Raw genomic sequence first — 20,984 nt, 5'->3', positions numbered from 1 at the left:
GTGTCTGTTCAGAGGCAATTTACATAAACCTCTTTATGCCACACCCCCGGAAGTGACATGTCACCGGAAGTGACATCACCACCTGCATAAACAGGCCGGCTCAAGTAGTACTGACAGGGGAGAGACAGGAGACAGTCTCAGGGGCAGAAATCATGAGAAAACTCAGTCATGCTCAAGAAGGGAGGGGAGCAACGGAACTGGCCAGTCCCCTAGCTGGTGACCAAGTCCATTAAAGCAGAAGCAGAAAGGCCACAGACCCCTTCTGGGCCCCCAGGGGTCTGTGGACCCCTGGTTGAGAATCCCTGCTATGAAGTCACTAAAGGGTTTTAAAAATGCATGTAGGATCAGAACGCCCTGCTAAGGAGCAGCTTGTTAGTGCCGAAATGGAGATTTGAATGACAGTAGCAAGCCCAAGCACTCTAGAAACAAGATCACACTGAAGTTCAAGGAGCAAATGTTAGATCCATGCTGTATCATGTGGGCCCGTGACTCACAGACACTGGAATCATTACAGCTCTTTATTGGGGCCACAATATGCAAGTAATACCAGGATTGCACTGAGAAACCCACCACAAAACACCAACTTATGTACACAAAGCAGACAATACATCTCCCCGCCCATGCGTGCGATTGGCTAGATTAGTACTGATTGATTTAAACTTGTTTAGGCAGACCGGGTCCTCGCTGCGCATTGGTCAGTTCTGTGTCTTTTTGGATCCTGCCTCAGACTGCAGCAGACTCACATACACAACGGCAGGTGTGGATGTATTTGCAGAATTTGTTCTACCCAGACGGAAGGAGAGGCTAGCACAAAGGAAGTCAGTCGATCTTGACATGTTGGACCTTGAAGTCTCCATCCACTGAGAGGTATTCCACACGCTCCAGGCCGAGACGGTTGGGGAACTTGATCTCGTGCTCTTCAGACACTTTCACTGTCACATTTTTGGCATCAAAGGAGAACCGGATCTGAGAAAGAGAGATGGAGGAGTCAACCCACAGAAGTTCTCAGGGGAGAAGGTGGTGATGCTGTGACACCATCCTAGAGAAGAAGGTGTGGGATACACTCGGGGTGTCATTTAAAGAGAGTATGGTGATAGGGGGCTGACAGATTTGGGGATGGGGCCTGAAGAAGGACAAGGGCTTCAATGGGGTGCGATGCCCCAGAGCCAATCCTCCAAATCAGCCTTAAAAAAAACAACAACCTTCTGACAGGATGGTTCCTCAGTGGAACAGGCTTCCTCGGGAGGCGGTGGGTTCTCTATCTTTGGAGATTTTAAAACAGAGGCTGATTCTGTGAAGGCTCAAGGAGGTGGCAGGTTACAGGGGATGAGCGAGAGGGTTGTGAGTGTCCTGTATTGTGCAAGGAGTTGGACTAGATGAACCAGGAGGTGCCTTCTAACTCTATGATTCAATAGAGGAACCCTGAAAGTATTTTCTTCATATCTAATGAGAGTTCTTCATGAAACCCTTGAAAAATCATTAAGGTGAAGTTCCTTTTCCAAGTATTTTCTGAATAACAAGTGTTCTATTTGAAGAAAATACTTGAGAACATATATCCAGTTACTTGGTAAAGAAGCTTGTTGCTATTACTTGAAGAAATAAATTATTATTTTTGCCTTACACAGGATTGTTTGTTAATTATCACCTGGAGGCTGGCAACCCTTGCCCCCCAACAAACTTCCATGACAGAGTGGGGATTCGAACCTGGGTTTCTAAGAGCTTGCTCCAACACCTTAACCTCCCCTTCTCTAGTATGACCTGTGATGCATGCTTTGAAAGTCCTTCCGCATTCAACTCAGCCATTCATTTCCCTGCCCAATTTAAGATCAATCAATGCAAGTGAGCATGCAAAGAGGAGAAGTCAGCAGGCCTGTGGAGGTCACATTTTGGGAGAAAGTGTCACAGGCTGTTTGGGATCAGGGCTTATGCTAGACAATAGACAAAGGGCATTGGCTGCCCAGATCTGGCTCCCAGACCTTCCCGTATTGTATTGCTGTGTATATTGTTGATTTACCATGTACAACAACTACATACACTTGTGTAGACATAATAGTGGCAACAGTTGGTGCTTTTGCATGTGCACACCTGTATTATGTATGGCAAAAACTACAGCCTCCTTTGCTTAAAGGTAAAGGTCTCCCCTGTGCAAGCACCAAGTCATGTCTGACCCTTGGGGTGACGCCCTCCAGCGTTTTCATGGCAGACTCAATACGGGGTGGTTTGCCAGTGCCTTCCCCAGTCATTACCGTTTACCCCCCAGCAAGCTGGGTACTTATTTTACTGACCTCGGAAGGATGGAAGGCTGAGTCAACCTTGAGCCGGCTGCTGGGATTGAACTCCCAGCCTCATGGGCAAAGCTTTCAGACGGCTGCCTTACCACTCTGCGCCACAAGAGGCTCTTTCCTTTGCTTACGGATGATATTAAAATTAAATTACAGCAGCCTGTGCAAGCACATACATTCTCTCTCTATAGAATACATATAGAGCCAGTGCGGCATAATGGTTAAGAACGATGGAATTCAATCTGGAGAACTCCACATACAGCCAGCTGGGTGACCTTGAGCCAATCATATTTCTCTCAGAGCTCTTTCAACCTCACCTCCCTCACAGGGTGTCTGTTGTGGGGAGAGAAAGGGAAAGGCGTTTGCAAGCCGTTTAGGTGAAAAGCGGAGTATAAAAACCAGCTCTTCTCTCTCTTTCATCCTGAACTGACTCAGGGATAGGCTTGACCTTGGTTGTTTACGGATTTCTCTCCCTGCTGCTGTCTTGAAGTCCAAAAATGGTCCTAAAATGGAAGGACTAGAACCTTCTCGGAACTCCCATGCTGAGAATGAACTTCTTGTTGTTTTCTGGGAGGGGAGTCCACTTTACACCTGCCCCTCAAGTTCCTTTTCCGAAAGAATAGGATCATTTATTTTCCAGGGGCCCAGACCCCCATCGCCGGGGCCAAGATGTCCATCTCTGTCATCCATTTTGGACTGCCTCAGAAAGCAACGAGAGAAGGCCTACTGTGTGTGCCTCATCCAAAGACATCTCCCTCAGCTTGGGAGCCATCGTGCTTCTCCCTCCTTTCCATCTTCCACTCACCACGGCTTCTTCTCCCTTCTGGAAGGGGAACCGATTGTCCCGCTGCACCTCACCCCACTCTCCACCCTGCATGGAGTTGCACACAATGGTTTGGAAGTCCCCTTCGCTGTCGAAGCGAGGATTCAGGTGAAACAGTAAATTCGAGCCATCTCGGCCCAGGTTGAAAGCAAAGCTGAGGGGAAAGGACATGTTACAGAACGCAACGGGTGTGCTCCCATTTAATAGCAGCTGGTAGATCGAAAGTCCAGGTGTTCAAGGAAACACTCCAATAGTTTTATGTTTATTTCAAGTTTATGCCCCCTTCACTGTTTATCTCCTGCCTTGTCTCCCAGGACCGAATTCAGCTAAAACGAACTAATTGCAAGGGCAAAAATGACGAGATAAAAACTGCACAAAGGTTACGGTCTGCCTGAACAGTTTACCTTTCGCCAAGTGCCCTCTGAAACAAATCTATAAATCTTCCTGAATGGGGCAAAATAGCCCTCCACACCCATTCCGGAAGACTGGACCCAACACAGAAAAAGGCCATAAAACTGACTGTTGTCATATGTCATAACAGAATGATTGCCAACTCAGACATGGGAAATTCCTGGAGATTTGGGATATATTCCTGGGGAGGGTGGAGTTAGAGAAACAAGGGTAACCTAGCAGGGTGTGATAGCATTCTAGGACATCTGTTTCTCCTGTACTCTATGATAAACCATAAAACTCCATCCTCTGGAGCTGCTGCATCGCCCAGGCAAACTGATCTCTGTACTCTGGAGGTCAGTGGTAATTCCAGGAGGTCAGCAGGCCTTACCTGTAGGTTGGCAACTCTAATAATAGAGGGCACCATGAGGTGTCCAAAGAATAACCAGCACTTCAAACTGGTCCTGGAAGCAAATATCTAATGAACAGCTGATCCTTGACAGGAGACTATGGGCTCCATTCTGTACAAATTGAAGCTTCTGAGATGTCTTCAAAGGCAGCCTGTACTCCCAGCAGCACAACATCTATGACAGGCAATAATGTCTGTGCCCAGCCTTGGTAGTAAGGTGGGTTGGGTAGCATTGTAGATGAGAACAAGCCAGTCAGGTGGGCTCCCCTGTCATGATCAGGCAAGGTTTTCCAAGGAGAACCCTTCAAGTAATAATTCCTAATGAAGCACCCATGATGCTGGTGTTCCCAGATGTGTTTCCTAGATGGGCCTATTCACTTCTTCTCCCAAGCAAAACGTTAGCCTAAGCTTTCCTCCTCCTTATTGCAGCAGAGAGGCTTCAGAAGATCTCAGGAGCATTGGGCTTGCAGTGAGGGTCCATCTGGAAGGAGCTACCCCCATCATAAGACACTTGGCTTGGAAACTTCCCAGCATTTGCTGTCTTCTTGTCTGCAACAGCAGCCTTGCAACTATACCGACCATGCAGTAGCAAAGTCCCCAAAATGCCCAATGACTCAGCAGCCTGTAGGTCAACTTGCAGTTCAAACTTGCAGTTCAAGCAGTTCAATCCAACAAGCCTGAGGATGGTAAGTCTGCCCGTTTACTGGGACAGAAGAATCATTATTCATCCTTCTGGCCAGTGGAGGTCATTGGTGACACTTTGTTCCAGAATCAAAGGGCATGTTAGCAGGCCTGGCTTAAGGATTTGTGGGGCCTTAGCAAAGCACAACTGGTACGGGTATTTGTGCTGCACAAGGAACCGTGAGGGCCCCTCCCAGAGATATCTGGAATTTGGAAGCAACTGACGGCTTCACTTTGTTGAAAACATTTCTCAAAGCTTGGTGGGACATGCAAGCGCAAAGCCCCAATATCTAAGGGGACTTTTGTGGCTTTGTGGTCCACACGCATGCCCAATGAGTGATGTGCATGCTCAGTTACTAACAAAGCATGCATATCACCCTTCTTTCATTCTTGTGGTCCACAAGCCACATAAGTATGAAGACCCCTAACTGTACACCACTGCAGGGCTCCTGGAACCGCAGGGTCCGTAGCATGTGCTACTAGGATAAACCACTTTTGTGTTTGGGTTTAAGCATGTTTAAGATGTTTTGTGTATTTAATACATGGGATATAGCCAGGATCTTTCCTAGGTTGCAATTCCCATATTTGCTGAATATTTCAGAGGGATGAATGTATATTCATAACCAGATCACAGTTTATGCCCACCAATACAAACCTCTTAGCCTCTGAGTGGACTCTGCCCTTCACTTCAATGCCTCTTCTAGAATTCACGTTGATGACAATCAGTTGCTGAAGGAAAGGGAAAGCAGCATTAATAAAAGACAGACATTCTGTATCATGGGGACAAATTATTTTATATATTTATATATTTATTATTTATAATTATATTTATATATTGCCCCTCCTGTTACATACCTGCTCATGGCAGTCTGCATCACTAAAATCATCAGTAATATATAAATTATAGGGTTACCAGCTCTGGAAATTTTGGGGGTGGGGCCTAATGAGAGCATGATTTCAGGAGGGGAAAGATTTCCATAGAGTACATTATAAAGAGTCCATCTTCCAAATTGATCATTTTTCTCCAGGTGAACTGATCTCTATCACCTGGAATCTTTGGAGGTCTCCAGCCACTATATAGTGCTTGGCAACCCTAAGACAAAAAGGTAAGACATGTACGCTCTTTCTGGAGAGAAACAAGAAAAATCCTTAACGCTTCCAGAAATACTAAAGAAAACTTAACCAAAATAACAATAATTTCAGAGGGTAGCCATGTTGGCCTGCAGATGAACAAAGTCTAGTAGCACCTTATAGAACAACAAGAGTTTCAGGATACAAACTTTTGAGAGTTCAAACCCCATTCATAAAACATGAGTAGGATAGATGAAGAACGGTCAGGTTAAAGTCTAGTAGCATCTTACAGAACAACAAGAAGAATTGGTTTGTATGCCTTGCTTTTCACTACCCAAAGCAGCTTACAACCGCCTTCTCTTCCTCTCCTGACACAGCCCTGTGTGGTAGGTGGTGCTGAAACAACCCTGACAGGACTGCTCTGTGAAAACAGCTCTAACAGGACTGTGACAAGCCCAATGCCCCCAGCCAGCTGTGTGTGGAGGAGTTGGGAATCAAACCCACCTCACCAGAATGAGAAGTTGCTGCTCTTAACCTCTAGACAAAGCTGGCTGTCTAATAGTTTCAGGATATAAACTTTTGGGAGTCAAAGTCCCATCCGTCAGACATGAGTAGGAGAGTGATGATGAAGGAATTAGAAGGGTATAGCTCTGTTATCCACCCTTGATTCAGAAGTACCCAGTTACTTCTCATAGAGTAAAAAAAGGTAAAGGTATCCCCTGTGCAAGCACCGAGTCATGTCTGACCCTTGGGGTGACGCCCTCTAGCATTTTCATGGCAGACTCAATACGGGGTGGTTTGCCAGTGCCTTCCCCAGTCATGACCGTTTACCCCCCAGCAGCAAGCTGGGTACTCATTTTACCGACCTCGGAAGGATGGAAGGATGAGTCAACCTTGAGCCGGCTGCTGGGATCGAACTCCCAACTTCATGGGCAAAGCTTTCAGGCGGCTGCCTTATCACTCTGCGCCACAAGAGGCTCTTTCTCATAGAGTAGCTTTATATATTAGGCTACAGCAGTTTTGGCTTTAACCACCCATCCCACCTAACCACTAACCAGAACAAAGATCGCAATGTACTTCTAGACATTCACCGCTCCAAGACGTTAAACCGATCTGTCAGACACGGTTATCCATCTTCGGGCTACTTACGGATTCCATCACGATGGCTTGACAGATCAGCTCCTCGTAGAATCTCTGGGCTGACTGACTTTTAAATTACAGCCGGGTGTGAGCCCTTCAACTTCCCAACCAATCAGAGGCAAGTCTGTGGCAGCCCAAGCCATTTCAGTGGAAAGGATTGAGCAATGGAAGCTGGCCCTCACCTGGCAGGTGGCACACGTCCAGTCACATTTGATTAAATCCAGCATCCACTCAAATGTCAGTCTGTCAAAAAGAGGAGGAGATCCTAAAGTTACAGTTATGTCCATAAATAAATGTTTGGTGTGTGTAACATTTTTTTTAGCAGCCCTAATAGCCTAGCATAGGCTATGCTCATCAAAGGGTAGTCAAACTGCGGCCCTACAGATGTCCATGGACTACAATTCCCAGGAGGGGCTCCTGGGAATTGTAGTCCATGGACATCTGGAGGGCCGCAGTTTGACTACCCCTGGCTTAGAGCATCCTTTCTCGATCTTTTCACCATTGAGAAACCCCTGAAACATTCTTCAGGCTTTGAGAAACCCCAGAAGTGGCACAATCACCCAAAATATGGTTGGGAAGCATAGCTGTGTACACGCTCACCTGGGGCCCCTCCCCACCCCCTCCAGGCCCATCAATGGCCATGGGGGGGTGGGGTAGGTCAACATGACCATATATGGTCATATCATTTGATATATTTTTAACAAATTAAAAAAATATATAAAAACTAACTCCCACCCATTCAGAAAACCGTTCCAGGGCCATCGAGAAATCCCAGGGTTTCCTGTAACCCTGGTTGAGAATGGCTGGCTCAGAAGGTAAGCAGGACCTCCTATGGAAGACCACCAAAGAAGACTGGTATTTCTATGTAGAGGAAAGCAGTGGCAAAGCAGATCTGCTCATCACTTCCCTTAAAAGCTCCATGGGGCTGTCTTACTTTCAGAGTAGTCTTCCATTCGGGTAAATACATTATCACTTTCATTGATTCCTTTTTCATGTCTTGCTCAACAGGACAAAACTCTTCTAGAGGGTCCTGTGTCATACGGATGGAGGAACACGCGTGTTTTGTAGCCAGACGAATGAGGGCCATTGAATCATGTAGACTAGGGCCCATTCTGCACACGTTGGATAATGCACTTTCAATGCACTTTAGAAGTAGATTATCCTGCTCTGCACTGGAAAATCCAGATGCAAAAGTACATTGAAAGTGCATTATCCAATGTGTGCAGAATGGGCCTAGGATAAATTTTGCAGCAGTTCCGTGGACATTCATTTCGAAAAAAGCTACCTAGTAAGGTTGGAGTTGCCTAATGTGAGTTTCTGTTTACAAGGAATTCCATTTACCAGTTAATGCTGTAAATGCCTCCATATTTTATTTATTTATTTGGATTTTTATACTTTCCATTCTATACGGCTCTGGGCGGTTTACATGAAACACTGCATAAATTTACATGGAACATTATAACAATCTATAACATTATACAAATTTCAACATCACAACACAATCTATCAAGTAACAACACTGGGGAGATCAAATTGTTCAGTCATGGGAGGGCGTCTGAGGAGGGGGCCCAGCAGATGTTCTGAGTCGGTCGGCCTCAAGCGAGTGCCTGGTGGAAGAGCTCCTTTTTGCAAGCCCTGCGGAATTGTGGAAGTTTGGGCAGCTTCCCTCTTGAAGCTGAAGATATCCCTCTTGAAATCTGAAATCTGGACATAAGATCTGTCCTAGTGGTCAGATTCAGGGCATTCATTTTTTTTTTCAGGGCATTTTTTTTTTTTTAGGTTAAGAACTTTTAAAGATACGGTTGAATGTTTTTATATTTACTTTGTATATCAGTTTTATTGACGTTTGAGTCATGAGCCTGTCTCAGGGAGGGGTGGCTAATAAATATAATAAATAATATAAATAAAATATTGCAGACAGGCACAAAAGAATCCATTAATCGTGGTTCCAAAGGACAAGGATGAAGGTTTTTTGGCCTGTTCCACAAATCCTTTTCCTAGGAGGAAACACCACTTCTCTATTTTGGCAAAAAAAAAAAAAAAAAGACACCCAGGCTTTGAGAGATGCATACTTCAGCACATGACATACGGAGAGAGGCTCTTTGCCAGAACATAAATTCAGATCACTTGGAACTGGCTCTTTCTATCTACCTTATGAGGAAAGGTTTGGGGAACTTGGTCTGTTTAGCCTGGAGAGGAGATGACTGAGAGGGAAGCATCTTAAAATATTTAAAAGGCTGCCACGTAGAGGATGGAGCAGAGTTCTTCTCTCTTGCCTTGGAGGGACGGACCAGAACCAATGGGATAAAATTAATGCAAAAGAAATTCCGTCTAAACATCCGGAAGAAGTTCCTGACAGTTAGAACAGTTCCTCAGTGGAACAGGCTTCCTTGGAAGGTGGTGGGTTCTCCATCTGGGAAGCTCAAAAGCTTGAAAGTTGCTGTGTGCAGTTGGATAAAGGTGTTTCATATTTTTAGAAGCCTCATTATGCCCAGTGGGACTTACTTCTGCACCAAGGTGCCAATAATCAGACTTGTCATGCCCTTCAATTTGGCTTTTGTAAGTCAAACCCCATGAGGAAGAGTTTAACCAACCATTGCCTGTCCCTGATGGGCTTTCCCAAGTGATTAATCATTCTAAGCGGTAAAGCTGGTTCCCTGTCCTTTACTGCAGTAAAAGCAATATAATTATCTCACAACGGGAGCATTAATTTGATCCCTGGGAAGTCGCCTTAAGGGGGTGGCAGGTTACAGCGAATGAGCAATAGGGTTGTGAATGTTCTGCATAGTGCAGAGGGTTGGACTAGATGACCAAGGAGATCCTTTCCAACTCTATGATTCTCTGATTCTCAGTGTATGCTCTCCTCAACTGAGAGGTGCCGTTTATGTAAGGTCGAAACACTCTCAGTTTTGGACTGAATATTGTGTCCCCAGACTCTAGACTGATTCACTATGAAAACTTCTGATCTGATGCTTTAGTGGATCTCAGGATGATAGTAGGCAGGGGATAGTGCCTGGGTGACAGGTTGATAGGGACAGAGAGGTTGTCGATTGCCTCTTGTTGAAGTGCCTCCTGTTGGCAGTGATCTTCAACTCATGGATTGGAACCTTTAGGTAGGTCATAGACCAAAACCTGTTTGGGATCTAGCCCCTTTGCTATGTTCCTCTCCTGGCATCCCACCAGGAGAAATTAGAATTGACAGTGTGCTCAGTGTGGCTGCCCGGAGATAAAGGAAAGTCCTGAGCAGTATCTATCCAATTGGTGGGATTATCTGCCATTTGTATGCACCTAGTATGTGTTGGAATTACTTTTTATCCTAAGGCCGTTTCTACACCACAGATTTCAGCGGGTTTAACCACTCTTCCTTCTCTATAGAGTGTCCCCAGTATTTCTGTATAAGGGGGATAGTGGTTTCTAGCACAGTTCAAAGTACGCTCACCGAGAACGTAATAGATTGCAAGACATAGGTGATAGTCATGAGGAGAGGCACAACATGGTGCCCTTTCAAAATGTGATTTGACAAGGGCGGGTTCCATTCGAGATCAAACCAATCATGGATCAAACCCCAAAACTGCGAAGTAAAAGCCCTACTGTGGGAGGAGTTCTGCAAGGTTGAGGCATCTTTTGGGAATTCGGATCGCCAGTAAAAAGAGGTAAGACCATACTGCAGAAATGGTTATGCTTTCATGCAGATACAACTTCAGAAGACAGGCCCCTGGTGAGGCACATGGGTGATTTCAGCAGGGACCTCTGCCCACCTGTGTCCACACAACTTCAAATTAAGGCACACGCACGCCGCAAGGGAAGCCCTTGAGAATATAATTGGGTTAAAGTTGTTTTGACCGTTGTTCATTCCGTCACTTCCCAAAACTCCCTGTACATTGCCCGCAGAAAAACTTTCCCATATAATTATAATCATTAGCTGCCCTATTATCTTCTTAACTTTCCACTTTTAATTGGCCCCTGGAGGCAGAAAGAACACACCATAATGAAACAAGAGGAAAGGGATGACATTAAAGGACAAAACAACACAGTCTCATCCACTGTGTTGTGTGATGTTGTGTCTCTTCTCATGGCAGTGTCCTTGGGGTGCTCATATCTCGGTGGAATAAAGATAAATACCCAGGACTCGGGAAGGAACAGCTGTTGTCTTTTTTAAAAGGACCCCAAGTGAAGGTGCCTTGTACTGAATCACAACGTTGGTCCATCAAGGTCAGCATTACCTGCTCAGAATAGCAGCAGTTCTCCAAGGTCTCAGACTGAGGTCTCTGACATAAACTACTGCCTGGTCTTTTTAAGTGGAGATACTTGGAGACTGAACCTATTACTATATGAAGAAATGTCCCTGTGTGCAGAATTAAACAGAATTAAAGAGGAAAAAAGACACTCTGAAGTGGGGGTTATCATTCTACAAATGGGTTTCGAGTTTTCAGAAGTATGTGACCTCCAAAGTACAAAAATCAGATTTCTATGAACAGAATGGCTGCTCTGGAGGGAACTGCATCCCACTGTGATCTGTTCCCTTCCCAAATCCGCCCTTCCCAGCCTCTACTCCTTCCATCTCCAGGAATGTTCTAGCTTTCTGCTGTCAACCTTAAATCCCAACGGAGAAAATTGACCGACAGGAGCCTCATCCTTCCCTTGACCTTTGCAGGCAGCAGTTTCTTGTAATCTACCACGGGATAAGGTATACCACAGGATAAAGGGTAATTCTAGAGCAAACACTCTTGGCTTTCCCTTTCTCCTAGATGCTCAGGGGTGGCCAAGATTGTGGCTCTCCAGAGGTCCATGGACTACAATCCCCATGAGCCCCTGCCAGCACTGGAAGGGGCTCATGGGAATTGTAGTCCACGAACATCCAGAGAGCCACAGTCTAGCCACCCCTGCTCCACTATTTCATTCAGGCCCCCCAATAAAGCTGCGATTTCCTCCACAGGAACTGATTTTGCTAGTCTACCTACACCTACATAGCAGGGCCTGCCTTAGTTTAGCTCATCTTTACAAAGAATTTCCAAGATGAGCCCTGCTGAATCAAACCACCAGTTTGGGTTATCATCCTGGTTCACCCTAGTGGCCCCATGGAGGGTCAACAAAACTAGGCATAGTGGCCAAGGCCATCCTGTGACATCCTAGCACTAGGATTCAGAGACCCAGTGCCTCTGTCTATGAGGGCTTCTTTGACTTACCATGCCTCATGACCACTGCTGAACCTCTAGTCCCCTTTGACAGCCAGCGATAAAACTCTTTTAAGAAGGGAAACCAAAATCTGCAAGAAGTAAACAACACGAGGAAGAGCCCTTCCCCACCCCCAGTGCTTCAGCATAGGTAAATTTCAGGTAAAAAGAGATACTTTTAAGGGCCTATATCGTACTACTTGCAAAGAAAGTTAAGGCCAAGGCATTTAACTGCTTTGGGGCCAGGGGAGAGACTATGACAGTAGAAAAAAACAGTGGAATGGCATGTGCAAGAGCAACGTTTAATTCTTTTAGTTTAATTCTTCAAAGCAGGTTCATAGTCCTTATATTAAAGAGACCATAAATGCAGGCGTAACAGCTAAAAATCTCAGGCGTGGGCTCTGGTTTCTAGCCAAGGCATGTTGAAGAATAATGCTTTACCTCTAGCTAATTTATGTTATCCAAAAGCATTCAGGTGTACTTAAGCAATTACTCAGATAATTTAATGTCTCCTCTTACTAATTTGTCTTTTCAGTACTGTCACTGAAGGCATAACCGGTGCTGAATTAGTCTATTAATTCACCCGTCATTAGAGATTAATGCTTCAGACAATGGGCATGTTTCCTCATGTTTTCCTCTGTACCTGTTCATCAGTAAGTATATTTATATGCTCAGTCAGCAGTTGTGCCAGAAAGCAGGAAACAAGACACGGCCAACAAGCTTTTGAGGGGGTTTATTCGCAGATATTCTAGTAGAAAAGGACACAACTGAACTCAGTCAAATTCAATAGATCTGATCCTAAAGTCTCCATTCACCGAAAGGAAGCCGGCTGATTCTTGCCCTCGCCTGTTGGGAAAGCTGAGCGTCTGGTCTCCGGGAAGTTTCATCTTCAACTCGTTCTTATCAAAAAAGATGCATATCTAAGGAGAGAGATAAAGGACTCAAATTCTGTTGTTTCCTGAGGAGAAAATTGCATTTCTACTTCACAATTGGCCCAAAATATACCTTCCCCTCTACCAAGGAACTAGATCAAGGGTTACCAAGAGAACAATGGTTTAAAAGAACCTTAATGTGAAGAAACAGGCAGTTGAAGGGTTTTCTCTTTTGGTGGTTTGGTGGTAAATACCCCATTAAGCCTCTTTTAACCTTGTAGGTTTGGCCTATTGGAGTTTGGGGGGAAGCCTATTTTGTTCCTGAGGGAGAGCTGGAGAGTACTGAGGCAAAGGACAACCCTGAGGGGGGAAACACTTCTGAGGAAAACAGGAGATATAAATTCTGGGTCCAAGTACAGGAGAGGAAGAAAGGTCACTCTCAGCTCTTGGAATCAGTTGGTTTCTCCTTGGAATTCCTTTTTTCCCCTCAGGGCTTTTCTAGGGTCCCTTCTTCAGGAACAAAATATTTCCCCTCCAAAACCCTAACAGAGGGCTAAACCCCACAGAATTACACCTCCATTAAGGGGACTTTAGGATGGTTAGGGCTGATCCTGTGTTGAGCAGGGGGTTGGACTAGATGGCCTGTATGGCCCCTTCCAACTCTATGATTCTATGACTTTTCTTCTTCAGGCATTTGGCAACCCTAACTGGGTCTCAGCACACTGTTCTGGGCCAACTTGGTTTCAGACACCTATTACCAGCTGTAAAATGGATTACTCGGTTCTCCATTTTATTGAAACCACCATGTGAGGTAGGCCAGTCAGAGTGTATGACTTGAACTTGAACCTGGGCCTCCCAGATCTTAGTCCAGGCTTCCTCAACCAAGGTTTCATGAAAGCCTAGGGTTCCTTGATGGCGCTAGAAGGGTTTCCTGAATGGGTGGGAATTAATTATTTGTACCTTGTTAAGTCCCATTCCCATACACTCAAGATGATACCCCTTTATCCCAAAGCTTGTCAAAAGGGGTTGTTGTTTTTACATTATCCCAAAGGGCTTTTTTCTGCTAGCACCTAGTAACTAGTGACCTACCTATGTACAAAAATAGTCAAAATGGGGTCTCATTCTGTATTCTCATATACTCTGTATGTAGTAGGGATCAAAATGAAGCTAGACGTATGAACGAACCTCTTATTTCTGTCCCATCAAAGATGCTCATTTGGTGGAGAGACTACAGTGGGCATTTTCAGTGGCAGCCCCATGATTATAGGGCAACTTCTCCATGGAGGTGCACCTGGCCCTGTCACTTTCAGGTTTTATGAGGTCATTGAAGAGACTGCATTGAATTAAAGCAGTTCTAAATTATGTTTTAAATTGAGGGGGGGAATATTTATTTTTAATGTATTTGATTAAGACTGTAAGCTATCTTGGGCTCTGTAAAGAACTGTGCTAATAAATATTTTAAATAAACAATACATTCTCCCCCTACCCTGTACTTATGGTCAAGATTCCCAATCCCTGGTTCCCTGCACTGTACTTTTCCACTCACCGTGGTTTCTTCTCCCTGCTGGAAGGGGAAGAGAGATTCCCGCATCTCCTCACCCCACTCACCACACGCCATGGAGTTCATTACAATGGTCTTAGTTTCTCCATGGGAATGAAAACGCGGGTTGAAGTGGAGGATCAGATCAGAGGCGTTCTGGCCAAGGTTGACAGCAAAGCTGGTTACACACATTAAAAAGTTATGAGAGACAGGTTCTGTATCAGAAGGACAAAACCTTAATTGGCCTTCCTCACCCCCCTATGTGTAGCCAATCATGATCCCTACTAACCACACACCCTGCCCCACCCTCTTCCAGGAAGACTTATCCACTCTGTCCATACAAACCTCTTTGCCCCGGGCATCACGGTCCCATTTACTTTGATGTATTCTCCAGCCTTGATCTTCACCTGGGAGACCACCAATTTCTTAAGGAAGAACAGAAAGAAGCATTATCAAGGAAGAGAGGACCTCCCAACAGCACAGAAGGATGAGGAGATATCTCCACCTAGCTTAGAGCAAGGGTCCCAGATAAAACCACCAAAGGGCACTGCATAGAAGTTTTCATGAGTTGGACAGCCAACTGATTCCTAGGAAGATGTTGTTGGGTTCAAGTCCAGTAGCACCTTAGAGAGCAGAATGCCAGCCTCCAAGGGGGACCTGGGAATCCCCTAGGATTACACCTCATCTCCAGACTACAGAGAGAAGTTCACCTGGAGGGAATGGATGCCTTGGAAGGTGGACTCCATAACATTGTTCCCCATTGAGGTCCCTGTTATCTCAAGGCTCCATTCCCACATCTCCAGGAGTTTCCCAACCTGGTTCTGGCAACCCTACTCCCCCATACCCCTCCAGTGGCCAGGGAAGTTTTGGCAACCCCAACTTCTGGCAAGCTTAATGGCCATGGACCCTATTTTCTCCAAATCTTTGGTATTAACTTATTAGAAGCAACAGTAGAATACATGAGAACTAGCCTCATCTTAAGGACAGACCATAACAAATAAAATATGGGTTGGTATGAGGACATTCTTCCGTTCTGTGCCTACAAGTCTTCTCCAAGTCAACAGGTGTTACTTAATGCCTTGAGCCTCACTGGAAAACTCACATGTCAATGATCAAAAACTTCTCCAAGTCAACAGGTGTTACTTAATGCCTTGAGCCTCACTGGAAAACTCACATGTCAATGATCAAAAACTATACTCAGCACGCCACAACTCACCACATCCATTACTAAGGCTTGAGAAGTCCCTTTCCAGCAGGCCCAGGACAAGAACGTTTACTCACTTCACCTGGGCTTTAAATAGTGGACAGTCTTCCAGCCAATCAGAGGCAAGCCTGTAAAGACCTCTGATCAAAGAAGGAGGTGTGGCCAGAGAAACCTGAGAGATGGCTAGGTGGGAGGCAGGTGGTATGTCTCCTGGGATCCTTGCACTTCAGCTCAGCAAGAAGATCCTTTCTTGTCAAATCCAGTACATTTGTGTCTCAACCAATGAGAGAGAAGATAGGTAGGTGGTGGGGTCCAATTTTTGAAAAGGCTGCAAATGTGTCTAAGTAAGTGAGATAATGAGTGAGTCAAATAGCTTCTGACTTATGTGACCCTATGAATCAATGACCACCAAAAACATCATATCTTGGAAGGGCTGTGGATTGCAGGGGTGGCCAAAATGTGGCTCTCCAAATGTCCATGGACTACAATTACCATGAGCCCCTGCCAGCATGGACATCTGGAGAGTCACAGTTTGGCCACCCCTGCATGGCAGAGACCCTCTTGTCTCACTGTGAGTGTTTGCCAAATGGCCTAAAAAAAGAAATCTTGTCCCTTTAATATGACTTTCAATGCACTTCCATGAAGAGATGCACCTGCCCATTTCTACCCTTTAGGCCTCTGTTAAAGGAACAGGATGTTTGCTCACTAGGCTCCTTGACCACCCAAAAAAGGGCAAGCCTAGCTGGAGATGAATTCACTTCCTTTTTTGGGTGCCTGTTCCTGATAAGAAGGAAGAACAGCTTGCACTTCTGTCATGGGAAAGTATAGGTTGCCAGGTGAGTGGCTGGAAATCTGGTAAGGTGGTTTTTAGATACAGCAATCTGTTTTGTTTCCCTGGGAGTGGCAGCAGAAGGACAAGGACAACCGTGAAAGATTAGATATAACTCATGTCTCCTCTTTCAAATTAAGGTGACAGTAGCAGAGGTTAGAGTCTTGTCATTCCGGAAAATTCCTGAAGTCCCTGGTTTTTTAATGTTGCCCTGTTTCCGGATCAAGTTCAAGGTATTGGCTTTAACCTTTAAGACCTAGACGGCCATGTGTGCCTATGGGACCGCATCTTGCAGTAGGTTCCCTGGGGAACATGATCCGCAAGTACAATCTTGCTAGTGATCCCTGACCCGAGAGAAATCTGACTGACCTCAACTCTGGCTCCTGCCTGGAAGAATGAGCCACCAACTGAGATCCAGGCCCTGACAGAGCTAGTGGAGTTCCGCATGGCCTGTTGTTGTTGTTAGGTGCGAAGTCGTGTCCTACCCATCGCGACCCCATGGACAATGATCCTCCAGGCCGTCCTGTCCTCCACCATTCCCCGGAGTCCATTTAAGTTTACACCGACTGCTTCAGGGACTCCATCCAGCCACCTCATTCTCTGTCGTCCCCTTCTTCTTTTGTCCTCGATCGCTCCCAGCATTAGGCTCTTCTCCAGGGAGTCCTTCCTTCTCATGAGGTGGCCAAAGTATTGGAGTTTCATCTTCAGGATCTGGCCTTCTAAGGAGCACCCAGGGCTGATTTCCTCTAGGATCTCCTCTAGCAGGGCCTGTAAAACAGTCTTTTCCCACCAAGCCTACAGTTGAGGCCAGGAAATATGGAAAGTATTACGACTATGGGCCTCCCTCTGCCCCTCCCTCCTCCCAACTTGACATCTCCAAGGCCCCAGTTATCCCACATACAGTGGCAGGCAATGGGAAAACACCCCTGTCCACCTGATGCCTCGAAAACCTCACAGTGTCACCCTACGTCATCTGAGACTTGGTGGCAATGACTTCTACCTAGGGTTGCCAGGCACAACTTTACACTCCCAGAAGAGTGTCCGGCATGCTGACATCACTCAGAAGTGACATTGGCACGTCAGAGACGTCAGGGGCGATGCTCTGGAGTTGGAGAAACTATGGTAAAAAAAAAAAATCAACCTCAAACCATACTATGGCTCCCTAGATGTCCATGAACCACAATTCTCATAAGCCTCTATTTGACAACAAATCTCCTTGCCGATAGGATTGCGTTCCTTGACACTCCCCCACAACCCCCAATCAGGCACCCGGAAATGCTGGTCCATGTAAATAAAAACTTGCTTTTCATAATTCTGCTTCATTCCGCATGTGCTGGCAAGGGCTCATGGGAATTGTAGTCCATGGACACCTGGAGAGCCACAGTTTGGCCATAGAGTTTTGCTCCAGACCCAGAGTGTCATCCCCTGACAACTCTGGCATGCTGACATCACTTCCGGGATACACATCAGGACATTCTTCTTGGTCCCGGTGTGTATGGAGGGAAAGCAGGGAGGAGAACCTCAGAAGTGGCTGTTTTTTTTTGGGGGGGGGGGATTTCCACCTGCTTTCTGAAACTTCCAAAGTGGGGGAGCAATACCAAAGCAGGGGGTTGTGATATTCATGCTTCCACCACCAAGAGGCGATAGGTTACTTATTTGGCAACAGTTCACGCTCAAACATGCTCAAAAATAGCAACAGAGAGCAATGCCTATCAAATACAATCGATAAAAAAGCAAGATATAAACTAAAACAGTGGTCTGCAACCTTTTTATCACTGGGGACCACTCAATGCTTGACAATTTTACTGAGGCCCGGTGGGGGGGGTAGTTTACTCCTCTACTCTCAACCACTGCCCTAACGCTCTCTGATCGCTATGGTAATGTTTAAACATCCCTTCAAAATAAAATACAGACACGCCACAACAATGAACATCAGGAACATTTTATTTTCATGGAAATTTTAACTCATGACAATGACAAATCAATGGGAACCCCGAGCTTGTTTCTATGCAACGAGATAGTCCCATCTGGGAGTGATGGGAGACAATGACACCCGAAGTGTATTGTAAAGGGCCGGGGGGGGGGGGGGGAGGCGTCCTTCGCGGCCCACGTCCAGTTAGTCGACCGACCACATGTGGTCCGCAGCCCACAGGTTGTGGATCGCTAAACTAAAAGATATCAGTTAGTTAAAATATACGTCCAGAGAGAAATGCCTTAAAGATGGACATTTTTAAGTCCTGGAAGAAAGGCAAAATGATTCCTCCGTTCCCCAGCAAAGTTATTCTGCCATTTCGGGGTCATATCTCTGAAGGCCCTGCTGTTTCCTGGGCCATGATTCCTGGGGAACCCTCTGGCATTACAGCTCCTCTCCAGGCAACAGAGATGAGAAAATAGCTGGCACGTGTGTTGTTGACCACTGGTCTGGTTTAAGCAGCGAAAGTGGCAGAAGACAGACAGAAGGCTGTGAATGATCACATCTGCTCTGGTATATTTGGGAGGCAGGATGATCCCTTTCATCCGTTCACACACAGGCAATTTGGAGGATGACTTGATTTTCCAGCATAGGCTCTCTCACTTTAAAAACTCCACTTTCTGGAATTCTTTCCTGATCAAAAGGACAGGCAAGAGCCGTGAATGGCCCGTGGTGCACCTCACTTCCCGCACAGTGCAGAAACTCCAGACAAGTCACTTATGGATCTCGTTCTTAGTCTCTGATTGTGCACGGTCTACGAAGGACTCAGAGAGGGCTCTATTTTGACACCTGCTGGAAATGCCTCACATGTTATTGTATTGAGCGAGTTTGCTGCCCCCTAAAGGAAAGATGGGGTACTGTAGCACAAGAGAACACCAGGCCGGCCGCCTCAACCCTTCCGCACTTGCTGGGTAATGCACATGCAATGCATTTTAGAAGCGGATTTCCCTTTTTGCGCAGGGAAATTCAGCAGCAAAATCCCATTCAAAGTGCACCATACAATATGATCAGAATCTCTTCGTTTACCATATAAAATTGGGGGTGAGGGAAATTGTGTAGATAATTAAAAAAAGAAAAATAAAAAATAAAAAAATACTCCCTGTTGTCCCCATTCTTATTCCAGTAAATCAGGCTTTCTCAAACATGGTTTTGTGAAAGCCTGGGGTTTCTTGACAGCCCTGTAAGGGTTTCCTGAATGAATTTTGTATACATTAAAAAATTAGAAGAGTATGCCACTTTTTTCTACCCAAAGGAGTCTCAAAGTGGTTTACATTTGCCTTTCCTTTCCTCTCCCCACAACAGACACCCTGTGAGGTGGGTGAGGCTGAGAGAGCCCTGATATCACTGCTCGGTCGGAACAGCTTTCTCAGTGCCGTGGCGAGCCCAAGGCTAGCCGGCTACATGTGGGAGAGGAGTGGGAAATCAAACTGGGCATGCCATATTAGAAGTCTGTGCTCCTAATCACTAACCCAAGCTGGCTCTTAAACATTTATTGTGTGATATGACCATACATGGCCATGTTGACCATATATGGTCATGTTGACCTTTTCCCAAAATGGCCAATGATGGGCCTGGAGGGGAAGGGAAGGGGATGGGCCCTGGTAGGCATGTACACAGATATGCTTCCCAACCATATTATATACCAGTGGTCCCCAACCTTTTTATTACTGGGGACTAGTCAACGGTTGACAATTTTACTGAGGCCTGGGGGGGGGGGATATCTTTTGCTGAGGGACTTCGTTGCCGCCTCCTGAGCCCCTGCTCCACTTGCTTTCCCACCGGCGCCCCTGACTTCCCGCTGCCCGCAGCAGCTGCACAGTGCCACGCCGAGGGGGAGCCCCAGCCATGGCGGCTGCTGGAGAGCACCAAAGGTGAGCCGGCGGCAGAGTGGCAGGGCAGCCCCCGAGGCAGCAACTGGGGAGGACGAGGAGGAGCCGCAGCCCGGTACCAACTGATCCACGGACCGGTACCAGTCTCTGGACCAGGGGTTGGGGACCACTGTTCTACACGATTACTCAACTTCTGGGGTTTCTCGAAGCCTGAAGAATGTTTCAGGGGTTTCTCAACTGTACAAAAAAAATGTTGAGAAAGGCTGCAGTAGATGAAGGAGAAGTTCTCATGCCCCGAATGTGGGAAGCCTTTCACTAAGAAATGCAACAAGAGGAACCACCAGAAGCCACGAGGCTGAGAAACTTGCAGATGCCAGGACGCTGAGAGGATGTTTAAAAACAAAGGGGAACTTGAGTTGCATAAAAACAAACAACATGGAGGAGAAGCCCCACAAGTGATTTGCGTGTGGGAGGAAATCTGATCCCAAGATAATCTTCTATAACAGCCACTGTTAACCTTTTTTGTCCAGAGGCCTTTCACTCTCCAGGTATTTCCTAACTGAGAGCTGACAACCCTGTTCCCTGCCATTCTGAATCGACAGGCACCTTTGGGACTCTGATAGAGAACAGTTGGTGCAGCCAACTGACAAAATGACTTGAGAGAAAAAGAGAGAAAAAAAACTTTTAAAAACCCAGTTGAATTGAGAACCCCAAGCCGCGCAGCCTAATATTACGAATGCAACGTGTATAGTTAAAAATGTCCAAATA

At 46.0% G+C, this 20,984-nt stretch overlaps 2 protein-coding genes across 3 annotated transcripts; both read right to left on the bottom strand.

Moving 5' to 3' along the window:
• Nucleotides 1-468: 468 nt before the first annotated feature.
• Nucleotides 469-7,034, bottom strand: LOC143834420 (16 kDa beta-galactoside-binding lectin-like). 2 transcript variants are annotated; one of them, XM_077331253.1, is made up of 4 exons: nucleotides 6,979-7,034; nucleotides 5,241-5,314; nucleotides 3,088-3,259; nucleotides 469-966 (listed from the first exon to the last, which is right to left on the bottom strand). In XM_077331253.1, the coding sequence occupies exons 1-4, from the start codon at nucleotides 7,021-7,023 to the stop codon at nucleotides 820-822; spliced, it is 438 nt and encodes a 145-aa protein (XP_077187368.1). In that variant the 5' UTR covers nucleotides 7,024-7,034; the 3' UTR covers nucleotides 469-819. The 2 variants fall into 2 exon arrangements, with proteins under 2 accessions (XP_077187368.1, XP_077187369.1); XM_077331254.1 differs by having other exon boundaries at nucleotides 6,806-7,032.
• A 5,653-nt stretch (nucleotides 7,035-12,687) lies between these two features.
• Nucleotides 12,688-15,724, bottom strand: LOC143834423 (16 kDa beta-galactoside-binding lectin-like). Its single transcript, XM_077331259.1, has 4 exons — nucleotides 15,599-15,724; nucleotides 14,728-14,807; nucleotides 14,389-14,560; nucleotides 12,688-12,890 (listed from the first exon to the last, which is right to left on the bottom strand). Exons 1-4 carry the CDS (start codon nucleotides 15,605-15,607, stop codon nucleotides 12,744-12,746), a joined length of 408 nt encoding a protein of 135 aa, XP_077187374.1. The 5' UTR covers nucleotides 15,608-15,724; the 3' UTR covers nucleotides 12,688-12,743.
• Nucleotides 15,725-20,984: the final 5,260 nt, after the last annotated feature.

Source organism: Paroedura picta, chromosome 3, assembly GCF_049243985.1.
Source record: "Paroedura picta isolate Pp20150507F chromosome 3, Ppicta_v3.0, whole genome shotgun sequence".
Taxonomy (NCBI): Eukaryota; Metazoa; Chordata; class Lepidosauria; order Squamata; family Gekkonidae; genus Paroedura; species Paroedura picta.
Note: the sequence above shows the minus strand (reverse complement) of the source record. Positions and strands in the feature narration are given on the sequence as shown.